This window comes from Miniopterus natalensis, chromosome 5 (genome assembly GCF_054644295.1).
Source record: "Miniopterus natalensis isolate mMinNat1 chromosome 5, mMinNat1.hap1, whole genome shotgun sequence".
Taxonomy (NCBI): domain Eukaryota; kingdom Metazoa; phylum Chordata; class Mammalia; order Chiroptera; family Miniopteridae; genus Miniopterus; species Miniopterus natalensis.
The window spans coordinates 5522326-5543832 of record NC_142085.1 but is presented as its reverse complement, the minus strand read 5'-3'; the positions used below and the strand labels follow the sequence as shown (position 1 = coordinate 5543832).

General features: G+C 49.7%; 1 protein-coding gene across 1 annotated transcript; it reads right to left on the bottom strand.

Annotated features, from left to right (window-relative positions):
* Positions 1 to 99: 99 nt before the first annotated feature.
* On the bottom strand, positions 100 to 11237 carry C2 (complement C2). Its single transcript, XM_016215334.2, has 18 exons — positions 11168 to 11237; positions 10788 to 10994; positions 10121 to 10306; positions 7737 to 7910; positions 7557 to 7655; positions 7258 to 7391; positions 5835 to 5973; positions 5145 to 5285; positions 4407 to 4496; positions 2179 to 2319; positions 1956 to 2050; positions 1750 to 1861; positions 1467 to 1632; positions 1305 to 1381; positions 1092 to 1183; positions 771 to 897; positions 587 to 636; positions 100 to 447 (listed from the first exon to the last, which is right to left on the bottom strand). The coding sequence occupies exons 1-18, from the start codon at positions 11211 to 11213 to the stop codon at positions 271 to 273; spliced, it is 2253 nt and encodes a 750-aa protein (XP_016070820.2). The 5' UTR covers positions 11214 to 11237; the 3' UTR covers positions 100 to 270.
* Between the last annotated feature and the right edge of the window lie 10270 nt (positions 11238 to 21507).

Here is a 21507-nt window from a genome sequence, read left to right as displayed (position 1 = left end):
CAGCAGTTCCTGGAATCACTCCTACCTTCCCCACCCCCACCCCAGGTAGAACACAGACAGATGTGGAAATCACTGATTTTTATTAGGTTCATAACTGGGAAATTTCACTGAAAGTGAAAGAAGAGTGAGTCCCGTAAAGCCGAGGATGGGCTGGGCTTACTCAGGGCGAGGAGTGAAGATCAGTCATGGGGTCTGAAGGCAGAAATTCAGAGGTAGGACATGGGAGAGAGAGTAGGTTCCTCAGGACAACAAAGGGGTCAGAGGGCATGATTACAGGGGCAAAAAGCTCAGGACGCCCTCCAGGTGCTGCCTCAGCCAGGGTTGCAGGCGGAAGAGATTGATGTGAAAATCGCGGGGTGGGGGGACCCTGCCCTTGGGGGCTCTCTTGCGGGAGTTTTCTCTGGAACTGTCACAGGGGTTGTAGAGACCCCAGCTTACCAGGCCCACCTGGAAGAAAGAGAGAATGGGACAGGAGGTGGCCACAGCCCCAGATCCAAACCCCAACCTCCTGGTTCCTTCAGAGGCCTCCCTTGTCCCCCCAACAAGGCCAAGATCCTGTAACCCCAGTCCTGTGAGCTCTCCTCACCTGGAAAAACCTGAATCTGCGCTCAAGGAAAACTGCTCCCCCAGATTCTCCTGTAGAAAGAAGGGACAAGAGACTGTCATCCTGACTCTCACCCTGCTCCCCTGTCTCAGGGCAGTGCAGGCAGGCTAGCCACCAGGGGCCCCCTCCCAAGAACCCGGCTCCAGAGTGGGTGTGGGGCATTCACCCTTGCAGGGATTATCATCACTCTCCATCCCACTGCATAGGAACTGGTCTGTCACCACCTCTCCGACATCTGTCAAGTTGGGGAACGCAGTTTTGTATTGGGAGACGACCTCAATACACCTTGTCCACTGCAGTGGGAGTGGAACAAGAGAGAAGGTGGGATGAGCAGGCCCAGGGGTATCTGGAAGTCCAGCTAGACCTGGGATGAGGGGTGACGGGGTCAGATGGAGAAAGCATCCAGAGCTGGAGGAGGCAGAGACATTCTGCGTGATGCCCAGGGGAAGCCCACCGCCCCGCAGCATCCCAGACCTGAGAACCTCACCTCTGTCCCTGTCTTGAGGTTAATGTTCAGTTTGCCCCCATTCAAGGCCACGAAGTGAGCAGGAATGCTCAGTTTGTTCAGCAGTTCGCTCTCTGCAGCCAAGAAGAAGGGGAGGTTGGTGCTGGTCCCTTTATCCAGCATCCAGACTTCTGACTTGGGGGCAGGAAGACAGCCCATGTCATCACCCCCAACATCCGAAGCCCCAGCACTCACCGTGATCTCGGCAAGTGCTGCCTGGGGGTCTCCGCAGAGCCAGATTGGCCCCCACCGTGCAGGGAAGGCAGATGGGCCTGGGGAGAAGGGGGGGTCACACAGGCCCGTCCTTGGTGCCCTTCCTCAGGGCTCCCCAGAGTGCTCCACCCCTGGTGCCTGCACCTGGCATGGGTGGACATCTTCACTTTCTGAGCTAGCTTCAGCAGGGCAATGTCGTCACCATAGAACTCCAGGATCCCCTGATGCTTCTTGGCAGAGATATCAAAGCCAGAGGAGATCACCACCTTCTCAATCTGGAACTCTTTGCCCAAATGGGAGTTGGGATCCCCTGGGAACAATATGGTAGACTAGGCTGGGCCAGAGCTCCCGATGGGGACAAAGGCTAGGGACATGGGGTGGGAGCTCTGGCAGCAGGGTCGGGAACCCGGTGGGGGCCTTGCCTTACCCACAATGACCCTCCACAGGGAATGGTCATTGTCGTGATGGAAGCAGTGAGCAGCTGTCAGGACCCACTGGTCGGAGATGAGGGCCCCCCGGCAGGTCTCCCGGCTCTTGGGCTGCAGGGGGACAGGTGACCTTCAGGGACTGTGGCTCTCCACCCATGGCCACATTCACCTCTGGGATACAAGCCCCATCCCTCCTTCTTGGTACCTTGATAGTGACATGCCAGGGTGTCCTCTCCTGGGCAGATGCATTAGCTGACATATTCCCCACCCCACATATGGTGTCTATGAGCCGGGAGACATCTGTGGGTGTGAGGAGCAGATGGGGAAGAAGGCAGGTGACTGGCACTGTGAGCAGGTTCCCAACCTGGCCCCTGGCTGGCCTCTCACCACCCTGCCCACTCTGGGAAGGGTGAATGAAGCTCACTCACCGAGCATGTGCTCAAAGACCTGGTACAGAGCCTTTGTGTCCTGCAGGATGAAGGCATGCCTCTCGCCGTCCTTCTTGGACCCCAGCTCGTTCAGCTCCCTCCAGTCCACATCCAGCCTGCCCACCCCGATGGCATAGATGTCTGGTAGGGAGGAGGAAATCATCAGAACCTCGTGGCAAGGGGGCTACCCCGTGAGACAGGAGGCTGTACATAGAGTTCACTGTGTCCCACAGAGCCCTACGTGAGCCCCACCTCCACCCTCATACCCATCTGACTTCATTTCCTACCACTGCTCGCTCCCCTTCACTCTCTCCCAGCCACACAGCCTTCCGAAGCTCCTCAGATTGGCAGGCACACTCCCACGCAGGCCTTCCGCACAGGCCACGCCTCTGCCCGGTTCACTCCTCCCCAGCCTCCCCACATGGCTCACTTTCTTACCATTTCAAGTCTTGACATCACTGTCTCTGCACGCTCTTCCCTGACCTTGCTCTCTGAAAACGCAGTGCCCCAAACACCTCCATTCCCTGCCTCCTTCATTTTGTACCTTAGCACCTGTCACCACCTACCATGCCTTGTGTAGTCCTCATTTCTCTTGTTTAATACCCACAGTGGGTAGAACTGTGGCCCCCAAAAGGATATGCTCAAGTCCTAGCCCCAGCAACTGTGAGTGTGACATTTGAAAGTGGGGTCTTTACACGTGTGATCAAGCTAAGAAGAGGTCAGCGGGGATTAGATCTGACGCCTGGTGTCCTGGTAAGAAGAGGGGGGCTTGAACACACACAGGGAGACTGCTACATGACGACACAGATACGCCGAGGGAAGGAGGGCATGTAAAGATGGAGGCAGAAGCTGTTATCCTGCCACAAGCCCGAAAATGCCTGGGCCACTAAGAGCTGGAAGAGGTGAGGAAGGAGCCTTCCTAGAGCCTCCAGAGGGAGCATGGCCCTGCAGTCACCTTGATTTTGGACTTCTAGCCTCTTGAACGTGAGAGAATGAATTTCTGTTGTTTTAAGCCACCCAAGTTTGTAGAATTTGTTGCACCAGCCCTAGCAAACTAATACATTGGCCCCTACAGAAGGACACCCCCAAGCAGGCCGGCGTTTTTGTCTGTTTTGTTCACAACTGTATCCTTAGCACGTTGCCTAGCCCAGGAAAAGCTCTCAGAAGTACTTTTAAGTGACTAAATAAATAAGAACTCATGAGCATAGCGTGGAGGCAGAAGTTCAGATCTGGTCTTCCTCTGTAAACGCAGGCTCTAGGACTGGAGAGCCAGCCGCCATAGGCATCCAGGCACCGCCTCTGGGCGAGCGGGTGCCAGGCAGAAGCGCCCGTGGGGGCCCGAGTCCCGCCTCCTCCCACCCTCGCGCCCCTGGCCCTTTTTCTCTCCCCGAGGGCCCTGTGTTGTGTGTCAGGGTGCGATGCTCAGACTGTGAGAGGAGCCTGCCTCAGGCAGCAACCTGCTCTTATGCCCCGCATGTCCTCCATTCCCCTTCAGTTCCTGCTTCTTTTTAATTGTGTTTTTGAGCCTTTTGCCCTGGGCCGCGGTGCTAAGGAGCAAGGGTGTGGGGTTTGGGTCCTGCCTTCCCTGGGCCAGAGTTTTAAAGAGGGATCTGCTTTCCACTGGGGGCGGGGCAACAGAAAAGACAGGTCAGGGAAAGTGAAACTTGGGGGCTCAAACACCAGCTCCCTTCCCTTGTCTGGGGCCCTGCTCTCTGATCAAAGGTCAGTGCAATTTGTATTTTGTCTGAACCTGAGGAGCTGTCTTTTGGAGTCTGCAGCTGCCAACGCTTTAGTTGCTTATCTGTCCTACTGCGAGGGGAAATGCCTGGGACAGTCCCCACAGGAATCCAGGCCTTTTCCTCCTGGAGAGGTTCATGGGACACAAAAGGGCGGGTAATGAGGAGGAGGTTGGAGAGCGCTAACACTCACCGCGTCGCTCTGCGCCAGGCAGCGTCTGAGCGGTCGCCCGTCGGCCTACAAGCCCCCCTCTTACAAGTGAAGAAACTGCCCACAGCCACAGCCAAGCGAAGCCCGAACCACAGTTGAAACCATGGGAGGTTTGTCTCCCGACTCTTCAACGTGGTACTCAGCTGCCTTCATACGGAACGACGCAGCCGGGGGCGGGGGGGGGTTCTCCATAGAGAGAAAGCCATGGTGCTGGACCCCTGGCTGTGGGCCGCGTGCTCCCTGCAGGGGCGGCACAGAAGGGGGTGGGGGTGGAGGCTCACCCAGGTAGTCGGTCCTCTTCTGGTTGATGCTTAAGATCTCTTTGATATTGTCAACAGCTTCCTTGGGAGACCCCCCCATATTGGACTTTCCTAGAACAGGGAGGGAAAAGACTTCGTCTGGGTGGATATGTCAGGATTCCCCATGGCCCCGGAGGAGTGGGGAGACATTCATCCTGGGAACCTCAACACCTACACTTCCTACCCGAGTTTTACTGAAATTCTCTGCACTTCAGGCACTGGGCCAAGAGCTTCATTTACTTTATTTCATTTAATTCTCATGAAAGCCCAGGAAGTGTGGGTATCCTCATGTTATAGACAAGAGCACAGTTCCGGTGGAAGACATAATGTGGACACAATCCAAGGCTCAAGGACAGCCCAGATCCACACAGGTGCCCTTGCATCGCTCTAACTTCGCTGCTACAGAGCGGAGCCTCGCGTCCCAGCTGGCTCACTCTAGGTGACCTCCCAGGTAGTGACAACCAACATTTTATCATCACAAAGCATTTTACACAAACTACTTCAATTTCTCTCCATAAAAACTGTGTAAGGAAAGGAAGGCAGCTATCATTTTCATCATTGTCATCATCATTACTGTTGTCACCTTCAACACTATTTCTACTTCATAAGTGAGAAACAGAGGCCAAGGTGGCCGAGGGAGGAGAATGCAGCTCTCGGACCCCACCACGATGCTCCACCACTGCGCCAGCCCCGCTCGCTCACAGAGACCCTGGCACCCACCATCTGTCAGAAGGATGATGGCATGTCGGATTTCCTGCCAGGCCACCGTGTTCATGCCCAGGCGCTGCATTTGGTTATTCATCATGATATAGACACTATTTAGGGCCCCACGGATGTTGGTCCCGGTCCCATTTTCATGGTCTGGAATATGCAAAGAGGAAGGGAGAAGGGAATCACTCTCTTTCCCCCAAACACTGGAAATGAAGTTATCAGCTGGTTTGATAAACTCAGACCTTGGATATCCAGACAGAGACCTGGCATCATTGCCTGTTCAGGCATTAAGAGCCATTCCCCTTAGAGGTGCTCATTGCACAACCCCAATCCAAGGCCACTCTAAAGTTCCCAGATGCATAGATGGGTTCTCCAAAGAACTTGGGTTGTGTTAGCATCTGTTGCCTACCCCGAGGTAGTTTACCAGGACATGGGAGACCACGGTGCTAAGCCACGAAAACCAGACCCTGTGATGCTGGCATCAGGGAAGAGCCCAGACCTGTACAATACACTGGACGTGCAGCACGTTAGAGGAAAGCAGGAGCTGGTGGGAGCTGGGATGCCCCCGCCATGAACCTGATGTCAAAGCCTCAGACTTGAATGCCACCAAGAGGCCCCTCTCTCTCTAATCTGTCCAGATCTTTCTGCAGGACACTTATCTTCTCCCTGCCCCACCCCTTCATTTGATGGCATCCGTACCTTTGTAGTTGATTTTTTCCAGACTGTTGATCACTTCGGTCACATCTCGGGAGCTGTCCTGCAGGACAGACATGATGACTTTCGGCTTTGATGCGAAGGTGATGATGGCGACACTCACGTTGATCTCAAAGCTGAAGATCTGTGAAGGGAAGTGAGAAGTGGTGTAAGGGGCCCTGAAACTGAAGGGTTGCTGGTAAGAGAGCAAACAAAGGGCCCTGGAGGAGGCTGAGAACCTGGACTGACAAAGTCAAGGCCCGTGCATAGACACATCCTAAGAAACTGCTGCTTGGAAGAACTCCGGAAACTGACACGTGTTGACCATCTACTCTCTGATAGGCTCACTCCTCATTTAATCTTTTTTCTTTTTTGTACTTACTGATTTTAGAGAGAGAAGAAGGGAGAGAGACAGAGAGAGAGACTGGTTTGCTGTTCCATCCATTTATGCATCATTGGTTGACTCCTGTATGTGCCCTGACTGGGGATCAAACCCACAACCTTGGCATATCGGGACAATGCTCCAACCACTGAGCTACCCGGCCAGGGCCTCATTCAATCTTCACAACAACTCTGTGAGGGGAGCATGACAGTCCCTAGTTTACAGATGAGGAAAATGGGGCTTTGTTACCTTTCCCCATGTCACACCACTGGTAAGAGGTGGAGGTAGGATTTGAACCTGTCGGTGCTACTCTGAGGCACCCAATGGTCATATTTTGCAGCCTCATGGTTCAGTAAATTACTTAAGTTTAGGTCCTAAGAGAGACTCTAAGGAACACAGAAACTGCCTTCTTTAAAATGTAGCTGGGAGGAAAAACATATGTCTATATAAACTATTGTGAAAAGCATAAACACCAAGCAAATGTGGGCAGTGACTCTAAATCATGGCTTCCAAACTCTTCTGTTTGTGCATCTCATTAGCAAGGACGTTTTGAGCACATACCCCAATAAAGGCATATATACTTGTGAACTATACTCATATTTATAAAGTGTATCACTGTAAACACACAAAATATTGAAATGTTTTCAAATTATTAAATATTAAGTTATTAATTTAATTTAAACTTAGATTATTCAACAGGGATACCAGTATTTTCCTGCCATACCCAGTGGATTATCTTGTGTACCCCCTGTGGAGACCTCCGTTCTAGATGATGAATTCCTAAAAACTAAGACCTCAGTGTTGTTCACCTTTGGTGTTACCCAGCACCCAGCACCCAGCACAGTGCCTGCTATATAGTAGGTGTTTGTGGAATTTAAAATGTGGTCCTGTAAACTGAACCCATGACTCCTTCATCGCAGGTATATAGTCCAGGAGGACTCCTTGAAGGAGGTGGGCTATGAGTGGGATTCTGAGCAAGGGAAGGAGACAGAGAAAGGCAGTGGGTGCAAGAAGTCCTGCTCTGTGCCCAGGCTTCTGTTTTCTGACCCTGTCCACCATGAGGATGGCACTGTCCTTGAAGATACTGAAGTCTTCCTCTTTTACACTCTGAGAGGCATCCAGGAGCAGGTAGAGGTTCAGGTGACCAGATCGCTGGATTTGGATTTTTCGGCCCACGCTTTCTGGGAGAAATGTAGAAGGGGAGGATTCAGATTTCCCCTCCGGCCTTCTCTCTTACCAAGGGGCTCAGGCCTCCCCTCCAGTCAGCTCAGCCCTGCTGAGCCCACCAGAGGCCGAACCTCCATGAAGCCTGCCCAGCAGCCTGCTGTCCCACCACAAGCACTCACCCTTCTTCTTCTGGGTGGGGTTGGTGGATCCAAGCAGGTGGGACAAAGAGGTGCCCAGGGCAGGGGCCACGTCCTCAGGAAAGTCGTAAGAGTAGGGTTCTGTGGGGAGAGCCGCTGGGGTTAGCCAGGGCCGGGGGTTGGGTGCCCAGCAGTCTAAGGAGGGCCAGGGTGGCTACTCACGGCGGCAGATGGGCTCGGTCCCACTCCAGACCCCGTTGCCCTGGCACTCCCGCTCTGCAGACCCTGTCAGCACCAGATTCACGGAGCAGCGGTAGCTGACCTTGTCCCCAAGGCCAAATCGGGACCCAGTCCGCACAGAGCCCACGGAAATGCCCGGGTCGGGGCAGTGGCCAGCTGCAAGGGAACAAAGGAAGCTGGAGGTGAGCAGGGACCCACCGCCTCAACCTCTGGCCTACTTACCCACCCTCTCCCTCCAGCTCTTCCTCCTCTCCAGCCCCCCAGAGCCTCTTTGGGCCCCTTGGTCTCCCCAGTGGGTGTGGATAGAAAACCTTAAAGAGGGCCAAATATTTAGAGCTCAGTGGGCACGGTTGACAGCTAAAGCACCCAGTCCCAGCCCAGGGACTCAGTCTGCATCCATCCAGAACCCAGGGGAGAAGGCAGCAGAGAAGCCCACCTCCAGAGAGGGCATTGGCACTTCCTAAGCCAGCGAGTCCTCGCTGCACACCCACCAACACAGCTAGAACTAAAAAGATGGTAATTCCGGCCCTGGTTGGTAGCTCAGTTGATTAGAGTGTCCTCCCGATACACCAAGCTTGCGAGTTCAATCCCTGGCCAGGGCACATACAAGATCAACCAATGAATGTATAAATAAGTGGAACAACAAACTGATGTCTCTCCCTTTCTCTCTCTAAAATCAATAAATACAGCCCGGCCGGGTGTGGCTCAGCGGTTAAGTATCGACCTAGGATCCAGGCGGTCAGGGTTCTATTCCCGGTCAGGGAACATGCCCAGGTTCGGGCTGGAGCTGATCAATGACTCTCTCATCATTGATGTTTCTATCTCTCTCTCTCCCTCTCCTTTCCTCTCTCTGAAATCAATAAAGATATATTTTTAAAAATAAAATAAAAAATAAAATAAAATCAATAAATACAAATTAAAACAAAAAAAGACGGGTAATTCCAAGTGTCGGACAGGATGTGAGTCCACTGAACTCAGCTACATTGCTGGAGTGTCAGTGAAGCTGCCTGCTGCCTCCACTAAACTAAACATGCGGACCGGGATGGGTAATTCCACTCCCAGATAATATGCTCAAGAGAAGCAAGTGCACAAAAGTCATGTACGAGACCATTCACAGAGCTCTTCTTATAATAGCCCCAAACTGGAAGTAACTCAAATGCCCATCAACAAAATGCATATATAAATTATAACATATTTATATAATGGAACTTCACAGCAATAAAAAATAAACTGCGATGAGCAGGGCAGCATGGATGGGCCTCCCAGGCAGAATGCTGAGTAAAGGGAGCCAGGTGCAGAAGAGCACACTCTGTGTGATTCCATTTGTATGAGGCTAAAAACAGGCTAAACTAACCTGGGGAGACAGAAGCCAGAAGAGTGGTTGCCTTGTGGGAGAGGATAGGGGCCTCCTGCGATGCTGGACATGTTCTCACTCTTGGGTGGTGGTTACATGGGTGGATACATGTGTAAAAATTCATCAGGCTGAATACTTAAGATTTGTAGGCTTTACTATAGGTAGCTTTTACCTCAATTTTCAAACAGATTGTATTTATGTTTGAATAAATGGCTACTTGGCAGAGTCAAGGACACGAGCAGGGAGCTGACGCTGGGCCGCCTGGCAGGGCATGGTCCTGCGTCTCAGGGACCCTGTGTCCTCTGCATCATGTGCTCGGAGCTATGATCCAGGAAGCTCCCAAAACCCACAGGCAGATGTGGCTCCAGGAGTTCTGAGAGCCCCACTCTGTCCAGCAGAGCCCCTCACCATTCACTGGGACAGCAATAGCCATGACAAAAGCGCACGCGGCACTTACCAGGTTCCAAGGCCTGTTCTAGATGCTTACTAATATCAACTCCCTTCACCCACAGAACAGCCCCCTTTAACCTCTCTATGCCCCAGTTCTCACAGCTGTACAACGGGGATAGTCAGCACCATTACTATCCCCATTTTACAGACATGAAAACTGAGGCATGGAGAGGATAAATAACCTGCCCAAAGTCTGTCAAGGTCAGAGGCAGGCTTGGAACCCACCCCGGCTCCAGGGCCAAGTCCCTAAAGCATGACATCCTCAGCATATAGTCCGTCCTGCAATCCCATGGGGCCTGAATGCCCACCTTGCTTTGAGGCATTTGGAAAAGCTAGGCAGTGTGTGGAGCCTGTATGGTGGAGCTCAAGCTTAGAGCCGGCTGCCTTGGCTCGGGCTCCCCGCGGGCCAGTGATGTGTGACCTGTCGATCTCAATTTACCGAAATCCAGGAATATTATTTTGACACTAGAAACACAAGGTCCCTGTCCCCACAGAGGCTCCCTGGACACCGGGCTGGCCCCAGGGTTCCTGGAATTCCCCAGCCATCAGTCAGGCCACTCACCGCCATTGTCACACACAGCCGTCTCCCCGTCCCACATGCCGTTGGGGCGACAGTGCCGCACGGGTGAGCCCCGCAGCACGAAGCCATCCTCGCACTCGAAGCTCAGGTTGCCGCCCACAGGGTGGGACCCCAGCCGTGGGGTGTACATGCCATTCTCAAAGGAAACAGGGGCTGGGCAGCGAACAGCTGGAGAGAGAGGGTATGGGGATACAGGGATAGACGGGTAACACCTGGGCTGGGCACCGCGTGGGTGACCTTTCCCTGCGTGCGTGGGGACAGCCCACTTGCCCTCCGCATGTTAGGTCGATACTGCGCGATTGGGTGAACGCTGGCGGGCTCACGCAGGTGGACCCAATGCACTGATCGACAGCCACTTCTCTCAGCCCCTCTCCTGGGACCCAGCTGACCCAGGAGTGGGCGGGCCCATGCGGTCAACTGTTAAGTATTTGGAAAATCATCCTGGCGTTCAGCACCCCGCAATCTCCATGGAAGCCTGCCTCCAGGGCCCTGCCGTGGGAGGCTGCCCTTTCCCCACTATCTTGCAAAGCCCCAGGGAAAGCAGCGCTGCCCCCTCCCACACCGTCCAGTCAGGTTAGGCCCACTCCAAGCAAACCCCAGAGAGGCTCGGAGCTCGCGGGGACCCCGAGCGGTGCCACGGGAGCCTCACGTTTGCAGACCGCCTTTCTCAGCTGGGTGGATCTCGGGGTGCGCCACCGGCCGCTGCTCAGGCACAGTCTGGATGCAGGGAGTGGGTACCAGCCCAGGGGGCAGGAGTAGATGAGGACGCTCCCCGGGCCCCAGCCATGGCTGAGGGTGAAATTGCCACCAGAGATCTTCACGTTCTGGGGGCAGGAGGGCGCAGCTGCAGCCACGCCTGTGGGCATGAGGACAAGACTCAGAAACGGAGGAGGGAGGGAGGCACCACCCTAATCCTTGGGCCTGGCGAGGGAAAAAGGAAAGCAGAAGAGACCGTTTCCAGTGGGGGGGGGGCCACCCGGGGGGGGGGCCCCGACCAAAGACCCCAGCATCCCCCTCCCTTGCTCCTACCTGCGTACAGGGGCAGCAGGCAAAGCAGAGCCCCGAGTGAGCCCATGGTGTCCAGCGTCCGGGCAGGGAGAGGCAGCAGGCCCAGCCGGAGAGGGAAAAGGTCATCTGACTTCCCGAAAATCAAAGCTGGCTTAGCAGCTGCTTCATTTGCTGCCAGAGAAGAAAACTAGGGAGTGGCCAGGGGGTGGCCTCCAGCGGGGAGAAAGTATTCAGGGGCTGGGGCCTGAGCTGAGGGCGAAACCTGTGCCCTAACCCCAATGTAGTCATGGTGTCAGCGCATGCACCCAGGCCTTGGCGTGGGCTGCGGCCTTGCCCGCGGACACACAGCCCTGCACACACTCTTGCATGAATAGTCTAAAGCCCACAAACCCACCAACCACCCAAGATATTGCAAAACCCCTCGCTTAAAGTTTCAGTTTTCTTATGGGTTTCCCCGAGTGGACTTGGCTTCTTGATAGCCTGGGATAGTGTTGCCTTCTTGAACATAAACCTCCAAGACATTGAGACGCGTTTTCTCAGAGCTTCTTGATACATAGGAGTAGTTAGGATCTTCCCCTTCCCCTCCGCCCTTCCTCAAGGAGAATCCGGGAGCAAAACATGAAACCAACACTTAGTTTTAGAGACTGGAAAATGTTTAGAACATTTTTAAGAAAAGTTCAGTAGATAAAATTCCCAACTTATAAAATAAATAAATGTTGGGTTGGTTACTCAAAGGATTAAAAGTATTTAGGGGTTTGGGGCGAGCTTTCAAATTAGAACCTGCATTGTATGAAATGCAGGAAGCAAAGGGACCCTGAGCTGGTGCGTTAGCCTCCCCATTGCACAGAACTCTCTCTGCTGCTTCCTCAAACTGTGAGGGAGAGATGAAAAACATCCGTCAAAAGTAAAGATGAGCCCGGCCGGGCGTGGCTCAGCGGCTGAGCGTTGACCTGGGATCCAGGCGATCAGGGTTCGGCTCCCAGTCAGGGCACGTGCTCGGGCTGCGGGCTCGATCCCCAGTCCAGGGCCTGCAGGAGGCAGCCGGTCGTTGACGACTCTCTCATCATTGATGCTTCTCTCTCTCCCCCTCCCCCTTCTTTTCTCTGAAATCAATAAAGATTTTTTTCTTTTGAAGTGAAGACAAAACGTCTTTCAAGTTATCAATTAAGTTTCTGAAAACTCTTTTGATTTACAAATAACTCCTCAGAAACACACATACACAACATGGGGTTCCCTTGGGCCCACTGACTGAAGGCGGGGAGACTGTGACACCCTGGTTTTGGGGGTCCCAAAGCTGCGGCTGTGGCAGAGTTCTGTCCCTAAAATAAAAGAGGAGCATGCTCTCCCCTTCCGATGCACTGGCCTACAGACCTGATGGTGGTTCGAGAACAACGAGGCAACAGAGGAGCCCAGGGCCCGCCGCTGTGCTGGTGTCGTTCTAGCCCTGCCCACCTGCTTCAGCGGTTACAAGAGAGACATAGACTACCTGAAGGGTGCTGGACATTAGAGATGTTCACCAATATCCTGGCTTTGCCTCCTTTCCGTCACACAGTGGGACTGAATCTCCCCACTCACTGCCTTGGCCAATAAAACCTGACTCTGAGTGACAGGTATCACTTCCAGGTGGAGCTCTGCAAGGCGCTATGGTGTTCACCGAGCTCTCTCCCTCGGCTCCATCCGCCTAGGCCCCAGGCACCGGGAGCACAGTCCCTGCTGACCCCACAGAGATGTAACCATTGTTCTGTGGTCACCACACGGCCACTGCACAGGGAAAAAAACACCCAACATTTAGGGGTGTAAGAAAATGATGTGAAAATCCTGGAAGAAAACATAGGCGGTAAAGTCACAGACATCCCACGTAGTGGAATTTTCACTGATACATCTCCTAGGGCAAGAGAAACAAAAGAAAAAATAAACATATGGGACTACATCAAACTAAAAAGCTTCTGCACAGCAAAGGAAAACAGCCTCAAAGTACAAAGGAACCCCACGGTCTGGGAAAACATATTTGCCAAGGATGCATCTGATAAGGGGCTAATTTCCAAAGTGTACAAAGAACTCATAGCACTCAGCAAGAGGAAGACAAACAACCCAATTAAGAAATGGGCAAAGGACTTGAATAGGCACTTCTCCAAAGAGGACATACGGATGGCCAAGAGACACATGAGAAAATGCTCAACGTTGCTGATCATCAGAGAGATGCAAATTAAAACCCCAATGAGGTATCACCTCACACCTGTCAGAATGGCTCCATCAACATATGAACAAATGACATGTGCTGGTGAGGGTGTGGAGAAAGGGGGACCTGTTACACCACTGGTGGGAATGCAGACTGGGGCAGCCACTATGGAAAACAGTGTGGAGGTTCCTCAAAAAATTAGAAATGGAGCTGCCTTTTGACCCAGTGATCCCACTCCTAGGAATGTATCCTAAGAACCCTGAAACATTCATCAGAAAGGATATATGCACCCCGATGTTCATAGCAGCACAGTTTACAATAGCTAAGATCTGGAAACAGCCCAGGTGCCCATCAGTAGCTGAAGGATAAAAAGCTGTGGGACATTCACACCATGGATACTACACAGCTGTAAAGAAGAAGGATCTCGTACCCTTTGGGACAGTAGGGATGGACCTGGAGAATATTATGCTAAGTGAAATAAGCCAGGCAGAGGAAGACAAACATCACATGATCTCGACTATATGTGGAATCTAAAGAACTTAATAAACTGATGGACAGAATAGATTCAATGACATGGAAGCATAGATGAGACTGATGAATGTCAGAGGGATGGAGGAGGGCGGGTGGGTGGAGGGGGAGAGAGTAACCAAAGAATTTATATGCATATATACATAACCCAAGGACACGGACAATGGTGGGGAGAGGGACTGGGGAGGGGGAAGGGATGGGGTGGAACTGGTCATTGGGGAGAAAAAGGGACATCTGTAATTTTTTTTTTTTTTAAATATATCTTTCTTGATTTCAGAGAGAGGAAAGGAGAGGGAGAGAGAGATAGAAACATCAATGATGAAAGAGTCATTGATCGAGCCCACAACCCGGGCATGTGCCCTGGCCGGGAATCGAACCCCGGTCGCCTGGATCCTAGGTCGACGCTCAACAGCTGAGCCATACCCGGTCGGGCCATCTGTAATATTTTAAACAAAAATAAAATTTAAAAAAAGATAGAAAATGATGTGTTCTTTCTCCTGACTCTGGGTTGGCCAGGTGGTTCTTGTTGTGCTTGTTTACCTGGGCTCGCTTATGGAGCTGCAGCCATCTGAGGTCTCATTTCAATGGGGACAGTGAAACAGCTTCAGCTCACACCCCCCCCCCCCCCCCCCGTGGCCTCTCACCCAAGCCCCTCCCAGTGTGGCTTTCAGAGCAGCCTTCCAACCCTAGCATGAGCAGCAAGGGCTGGTGATATCTATCCTCAGAAGTCACATAACATCACTCCTACCATGTTCTGTTGGTCCACAGCAAATCACGAGGCCAACCCAGATTTACAGGTGGGGGACAATTGACCTCTTGATGGGAGGTGTGGTGAAGTCACATTGCAAAGAGGCATGCACACCTGAAAAGGAGACATTTGTGGCCATATACTACAAACTACTATGGTAGCCGAGATCTGGGGCTTGTCTGCTACCCGGCGCAATAAATCCTCACCTGACTGGATTCTCAAGCTACTGAATTCTGGGTGCCTCTCCAAGCCACTGCTATAGACTGTTTTGCATCCCCTCAAAATTCATACATGAAGCCTTAACCCACCATGTGACTATATTTGGAGATTACTGAGCCTATAAAGAGGGAATTAAGGTTAAACGAGGTCCTGATCTGATCTCTCTCTCTCCCCCTCTCTCCCTGCCTCCCGCCTGCCCGCCCTCATGTGTCCCAGAGGAAAGGCCACCTGAGGATGGCCATCTGTGAGCCAAGAAAAGCCTTCACCAGAAACTGCCCATGCTGGCGCCCTGTCCTCGGACTCCCAGCCTCCAGAACTGTGAGAAATAAGTGGCTGGTGTTCAAGCTGACTCGTCTGTGCCATTTTGCTTTGGCAACTCAAGCCGACTAATTTATCTTCCCAATTTATATCTAACAATGTCTTTAAAAGAAAGGACCTTTCTTTCCTGAGTTTCTTCTAATATTTGTTGAGTTGAGTGCACTCGGCCGAGTGTGTCAGAGCCCATTCCTCCTTCTTCCGTAAGGAATAAAGCTCCCTTTGTTCACCGAGTCCACCGTGTGTGCCCCTAAGGAAGGGCTGGGCTCCTCGCCTTCTCTCCTCCCCTTCCCGCCGGCTGGAATGCCTCCCTAGGCCACAAGGTGGAAGTCACACGTTCACAATGACAAAGCGGCAAAGGTAAAGAAGCCCTGCCCAGGAACCTGCAGGGCCACCTGAACACAGGACTGCTTGTGCTCAGGTCGTTTCTGAAACTGTTGTGGCCTTGTCTTAACAGCCAAACCCGTGTCTAACTAATATACTTACCAGAAATCAACACTGGAGCCAAAGGCAACACCTGGGACACCTGCTTATCAGACTTTAACCTAAACTGCTGTGATAAAGAGAACCCCAAAACACAAAGACTTAAATAAGAGGCGTTTACTTCTCTCTCAAATAAAAGCCTCCGTGTAAGCAGCCAGGGGGCGGCAAGGCTGGCCTTGGCCCGTAGAGCTGCTCATCGCGTCCCTCCGGCCGCAGGCTTCCTCCATCTGGCTCTGCCGCACCGAGAGCTAACTGTCCTTGTCCTCAGCGCTGAAAGAGGGGGCCTCCCAGGCCCCAGAAAGTGGAATGAAGAAGGAACAGGGACAAGTAGAGACATGGAAACCCGCCGGACTCTTGCATTCAGGTTCCATCAGCAAAAACTTGACTACGTGGGAGGCGGGGAAGTGCGGTCTCTAGTTTGTCCGCGTGCAAGGCTAGAGCTCTGCCACCACACATTTGGGGAGGACGCATTTGGGGAGACAGCGAGCAATGTGCTAGAGGAGGTCACCTCTGAAGGGAAGCTGCCCGTGAGAGCAGCACATTGCATCCTGGCAAAGCAAGCTGAACAGAGGAACAGTGGGTCACCAAAGTTGGTTCCCTGTTCCACCTCTCCCCGAGGACCTGCCCATTGCGGGGAGGCCATGGCCTGAGAGCCTCTGGGCCTGAGGTCACCAGGTCTTTATTCCCCTGCCTACGCTCCCAAGTAGATTTCCAGTAGATTCCCCCCCCTTTGGTGAAGGTGACCTTGGCTTGTCTTTTTGTTGTTGTTGTTTAATCCTCACCAGAGGATATTTTTTCCATTACTTTTCAGAGAGAGTGGAAGGGAGAGAAAGAGAGAAACATGAGAAACATCGATGTGAGAGAGACACATCAATTGGTCACCTCCTGCACATACCCAGGGCACTGAGCCTGCAATCCAGGTACATGGGCTGGAATCGAACCCAAGACCCTTCAGTCCATGGGCTGACGCAAACCGGCCAGGGCAGCTTGTCTATGTTTTGCATAACTAAAGAGCCTGGCAAATGCAACTTATGTTTTCCCTCTAATTGGGAGGAAGGAGGTAAATGCCTAAAATGACAGAACTTTCACTCCTGCCATCTTCTTCCCTCTTGTCCAAATTTCTTCTCGTCAATTCAAGGCTTCTAATATCTACTTTCAGGGGCCAATTCCAAAGAGAACAAATCAATACTCCATAGTCTGCAACTCATCCCCTAGTCACAGATTTTAAGAAGGAAAAGATGGCCCAGCCGGGCATGGCTCAGCGGTTGAGCATCGACCTAGGATCCAGGCGATCGGGGTTCGATTCCCGGTCAGGGCACATGCCCGGGTTGCGGGCTGCAGCCGATCAATGACTCTTTCATCATTGATGTTTCTATCTCTCTCTCCCCCTCTCCTTTCCTCTCTCTGAAATCAATAAAAGATATATTAAGAAAAAGAAGGAAAAGATAGTATGATGGCTTCTCAGGATGCCTTACCACTCCCACGAAGAGCTCATCACCTCACCGCTAAATTTCATCAGAGAAGTGGCTGGCATATAAGACAGGCAGGGCCACGGGGATGTGGTCTCCATTTGGCCACAGTATCCTTCTTGTCCAGTGTGGACCCTTAGACATGGACTTAACTAAGATCTGCCACCCTCAACCTCCCATAGCAACTGCAGAGCCAACTCCATTTCCAGGTCATTCCCCCATTTTGGAAACGAGGCTGACCTGGCCTGGTCTGGTCCCCAGCCTACTGTGTGATTTGAGCTGAGGATTCAGCATTCCTGAGCAGGGCTCTTTCTGTTAGTAGTGGATCTGTCCTTACCCCCACTTAAGTCCCTTGGGCCTCAACATTGGTCTGTGTCACTGACTTCCAATAGCAGCCTCTCTCTCTCTGCCTGCTTGAGGGTTTCTCTGGTGTCCTCTCCACCTGTCCCCTCCACCCCAGTTCTTGCTGCCTGTGAGGGAGGCTGCCCTGCGTAGCCCAGATGAGAGTGTAGTGGCCTGGTTCATGTACTCAGGAGTCAGCTGGAAAAGGGCAAGAGGAGAAAGGGCCTCTGGCTGTAACCTCCCTGGCTGCCTCCTTCACCGCCCTATCCTCCTCGTCTGGACATTCGCTTTGGTGAGAAGGGGGACCTAATGGCCCTTTCTTTGCCTTTTCATTCAAAATGCCTATTTAAGAGAGCCCAAATAAACAAAATCATAAATGAAAGAGTAAAAGTTACAGCCAACATCACAGAAATACAAGGAATCATTAAAGAACACTACAGCCCTAGCCAGTTTGGCTTCATCCCACAGACTGAAGGATACTGGGTTCAATTTCAGCCGAAGGGCACGTTCCTCGGTTTCAGGCTTGATCCCTGGCCCGGATCGGGACGAGTACAGAGGGCAACAAATCCGTGCGTCTCTCACATCGATGTGTCTCTCTCTCTCTCCTACTTCCACTCTCCCTGAAAAGCAATGGAAAAAGTATCCTGGGGTGAGGATTAAAATAAATAAATAAATAATAAAATTAAAAACACTACAAACAATTACATGCCTACAAATTTGACAACCTGGAAGAGATGGATAAGTTTCTAGAAATATGTAACTTTCCAAGAATGAACCAGGAAGAAATGGAAAATCTAAACAGAACAGTTGCTAGCAATGAAATTGAAGCAGTAAAAAATAAATAAAAAACTCAAGAAATAAAAGTCAGGACCAGATGGCTTCACAGGTGAATTCTACCAAACATTCAAAGAAGCATTAACACCAATTCTTCTTAAACTATTCCAAGAAGTTGAAGAGGAAAAAACACTTCCAAACTCATTCTATGAAGCCAGCATTGCCCTGACACCAAAACCAGACAAAGACATCACAGAAAAATAAAATTACAGGCCAATATCCTTGATGAACATAGAGGCAAAATTTCTCAACAAAATGTTAGCAAACCACATTAAAAAGATTATACACCATGACCAAGTGGGATCCACCCCAGGGAAGCAAGAATGGTTCAACATCTGTAATTCACTCAATGTGAAACATCACATTAACAAAATAAAGGATAAAAACCATATGATCATCTCATTAGATACAGAAAAAGCATTTGACAAAATTCAACATCCTTTTATGATTTAAAAAAACTCTCGACAAAATGGGTATAGAAGGAACATATCTCAACATAATAAGGCTATATATGACAAACCCACAGTTAATATCATACTCAATAAAAAGCTGATAGCTTTTTTTGTTAATATGTCTTTATTGATTTCAGAAAGAGGAAGGGAGAGGGCAAAAGATAGAAACATCAATGATGAGAGAGTCATTGATCGGCTGCCTCCTGTATGCCCCCTACTGGAGATGGAGCCCGAAACCCAGGTATGTGTCCTGACCAGGAATCAAACCACAATCTCCTGGATCATAGATCGATGCTCAACCGCTAAGCCACACTGGCTGGGCAAAGCTGATAGCTTTTTCTCTAAAGGCAGGAACAAGATAAAGGCCGTTATCACCACTTCTATTGAAAGTAGTATTGGAAGTCCTAGCCACAACAATCAGACATGAAAAAGAAATAAAAGGCATCCAAATCTAAAAGGAAGAAGTAGAACTCTCATTATTTGCAAATGACATGATATTATATATAGAAAATCCTAAAAGTTCCACCAAAAAACCTATTACAATTAATAAATGAATTCAGTAAAGTTGCAGGACACAGAATCAATTTATACAAAAATGTGTTGTGTTTCTATACACCAATAAAAACCAATCAGAAGGAGAAATTAAGAAAACAATACCATTTACAATTGCACCAAAGAGCATGAAATACATAGGAATAAATTTAATCAAAGAGGTGAAAGACCTGTACACTGAAAATAATAAGACATTGAAGAAATTGAAGAAGATACAAATAAATGGGAGGCTATACCACGCTCATGGATGGAAAAGGTTAATATTGTTAAAATATCTTTACTACATAAAACAGTATGCAATCCCATTAAAATACCAATGACATTCTTCTCAGAACAGGAACAACTAATCCTAAAATGTATATGAAACCACAAAAGACCCCAAATAGCTACAGCAGTCTTGAGAAAGAACAACATGGGAGTTATCACGCTCCCTGATATCAAAGTATACTACATAGCTACAATAATCAAAACAGTTTGGTACTGGCATACAAACAAATATATAAATTAATGGAATAGAATAGAGAACCAAGAAATAAACCCACGTCTATATGGTCAATTACCCTATGACAAAGGAGGCAAAAATATACAGTGGGGTAAAGAGAGTCTCTTCAATAAGTGGTATTAGGAAAACTGGACTGATGCATGCAAGAAAATTTTCACCACTTCCTTACACCATTTACAAAAATAAATTCAAATGGATTAAAGACTTAAATGTAAGACCTAAAACCATAAAACTCCTAGAAGAAAACGTAGAAAGTAAACTCTTTAACATTGGTCTTAACAAGAAGATATAACAATTATAAACATTTACACTCCTTATAACAGATCAGCAAAATATTGAAGGGTGAAATAGCCCTAAAACAGACTTATATGCAGAACACTACACCCATTAACAACAGCATACACATTCTTCTCAAGTGTACATATGTTAAGCCACAAATGATCTCTCAATAGATTTTAAAAGATAGATATCATACAAAGTGTCTTCTCCAACCACAACAAGATAAAGTTAGAAATCAACAAAAGTAAAACTGAAAAAGTCATACATTTATGGAAATTAAACATTTTTTTAATTAGTTCTTTTTTTAAAAAAAATGAGTTTATTTTTATTTTTTTGGAAAGAGAGAGAGAGGAAGGTAGAGGGAGAGAGAGAAAACATCAATCGGTAAGCTCTGTTTGCCTCCTGTATGTTCCCCAACTGGGGATAGAATCTGAAACCTGGGTATGTGTTCTGACCAAGATTCGGGAAGCAAACCGGCCACCCTTCGGTGCATGGGGCGACACTCAACCAACCCGAGCCACTTTGGCCAGGGCAAACACATACTCTTAATCAATCAATGGATTAAAGAAGAAATCACAAGGGAAATTAGAAAATACTTAAAGACAAATGGAAATGAAAACACAAAATATCAAAACGTATTGGATGTCCCAAAAGCAGTGTTAAGAGGAAAATTTGTAACTATAAACACATTAGAAAAACGAGAAATTTCTCAAATCAGCTATCTAACTTTACAAGTCAAGGAACTATAAAAATAAGAACAAACTAAACCCAGAGTTAGGAGAGGGAAGGAAATAATAAAGATCAGAGCAGAAATAAACACAAGAGAGACTAGGAAAACAATAGAGAAAATCAATGAAACCAAAAGTTGGTTCTTTGAAAAAATTAACAAATCTTTAGCTAGATGGGCTAACTTAAGAGAGAGGGGGAGGAGAGAGAGAGAAAGAGAGAGAGGAGACTCAAACTACTGGAATTGGAAATGAAGGTGGGGACCCCTGATTCTACAGAAATGAAAAGGATTTTGAGTGAGTACTATGAGCAACTATACACCAACAAATTGGACAGCCTGATGAAATGGTCAAATCTATTTTTAGTAACATGCGACTTGCCTTTTTTGACCAATCAACCTGCATTATCTTTTTTTAATTGAGCTACAACACACATAAAGTGCACAAATCTTATGTGCACAGCTCGTTGCCTTTTTACGTAGGTTGTCATTCAAGTAACCACCACCCAGATCAAGGCACACAACATCCCCTGTCTTGTGCCCTTCCCAGTCATTTCCCTCCTACACCCCAATTTAATTTTAAAATGTAATTTCATTATAAATTTTTACGTAAAAGCTCAAATCTTTCACTTCTCTTTAAATATTTCTCTTCTAGACGCAAAAAGCCGGGCCTGCCGCGGGGGCCTAGGAGCGTCCACGGATTCCGTTTGGAGGTGTCTTTGAGCTCGCTTAAAC

Coding starts and splice junctions, on each gene's coding strand:
- C2 (XM_016215334.2), bottom strand. CDS start 11,213: ATGGGCTCACTCGGGGCTCTGCTTTGCCTGCTGCCCCTGTACGCAG. Junction 2,051..2,178: donor GGTCTTTGAGCACATGCTCG/GTGAGTGAGCTT, acceptor TCACACCCACAG/ATGTCTCCCGGCTCATAGAC. Junction 1,382..1,466: donor AAGATGTCCACCCATGCCAG/GTGCAGGCACCA, acceptor CCTTCTCCCCAG/GCCCATCTGCCTTCCCTGCA.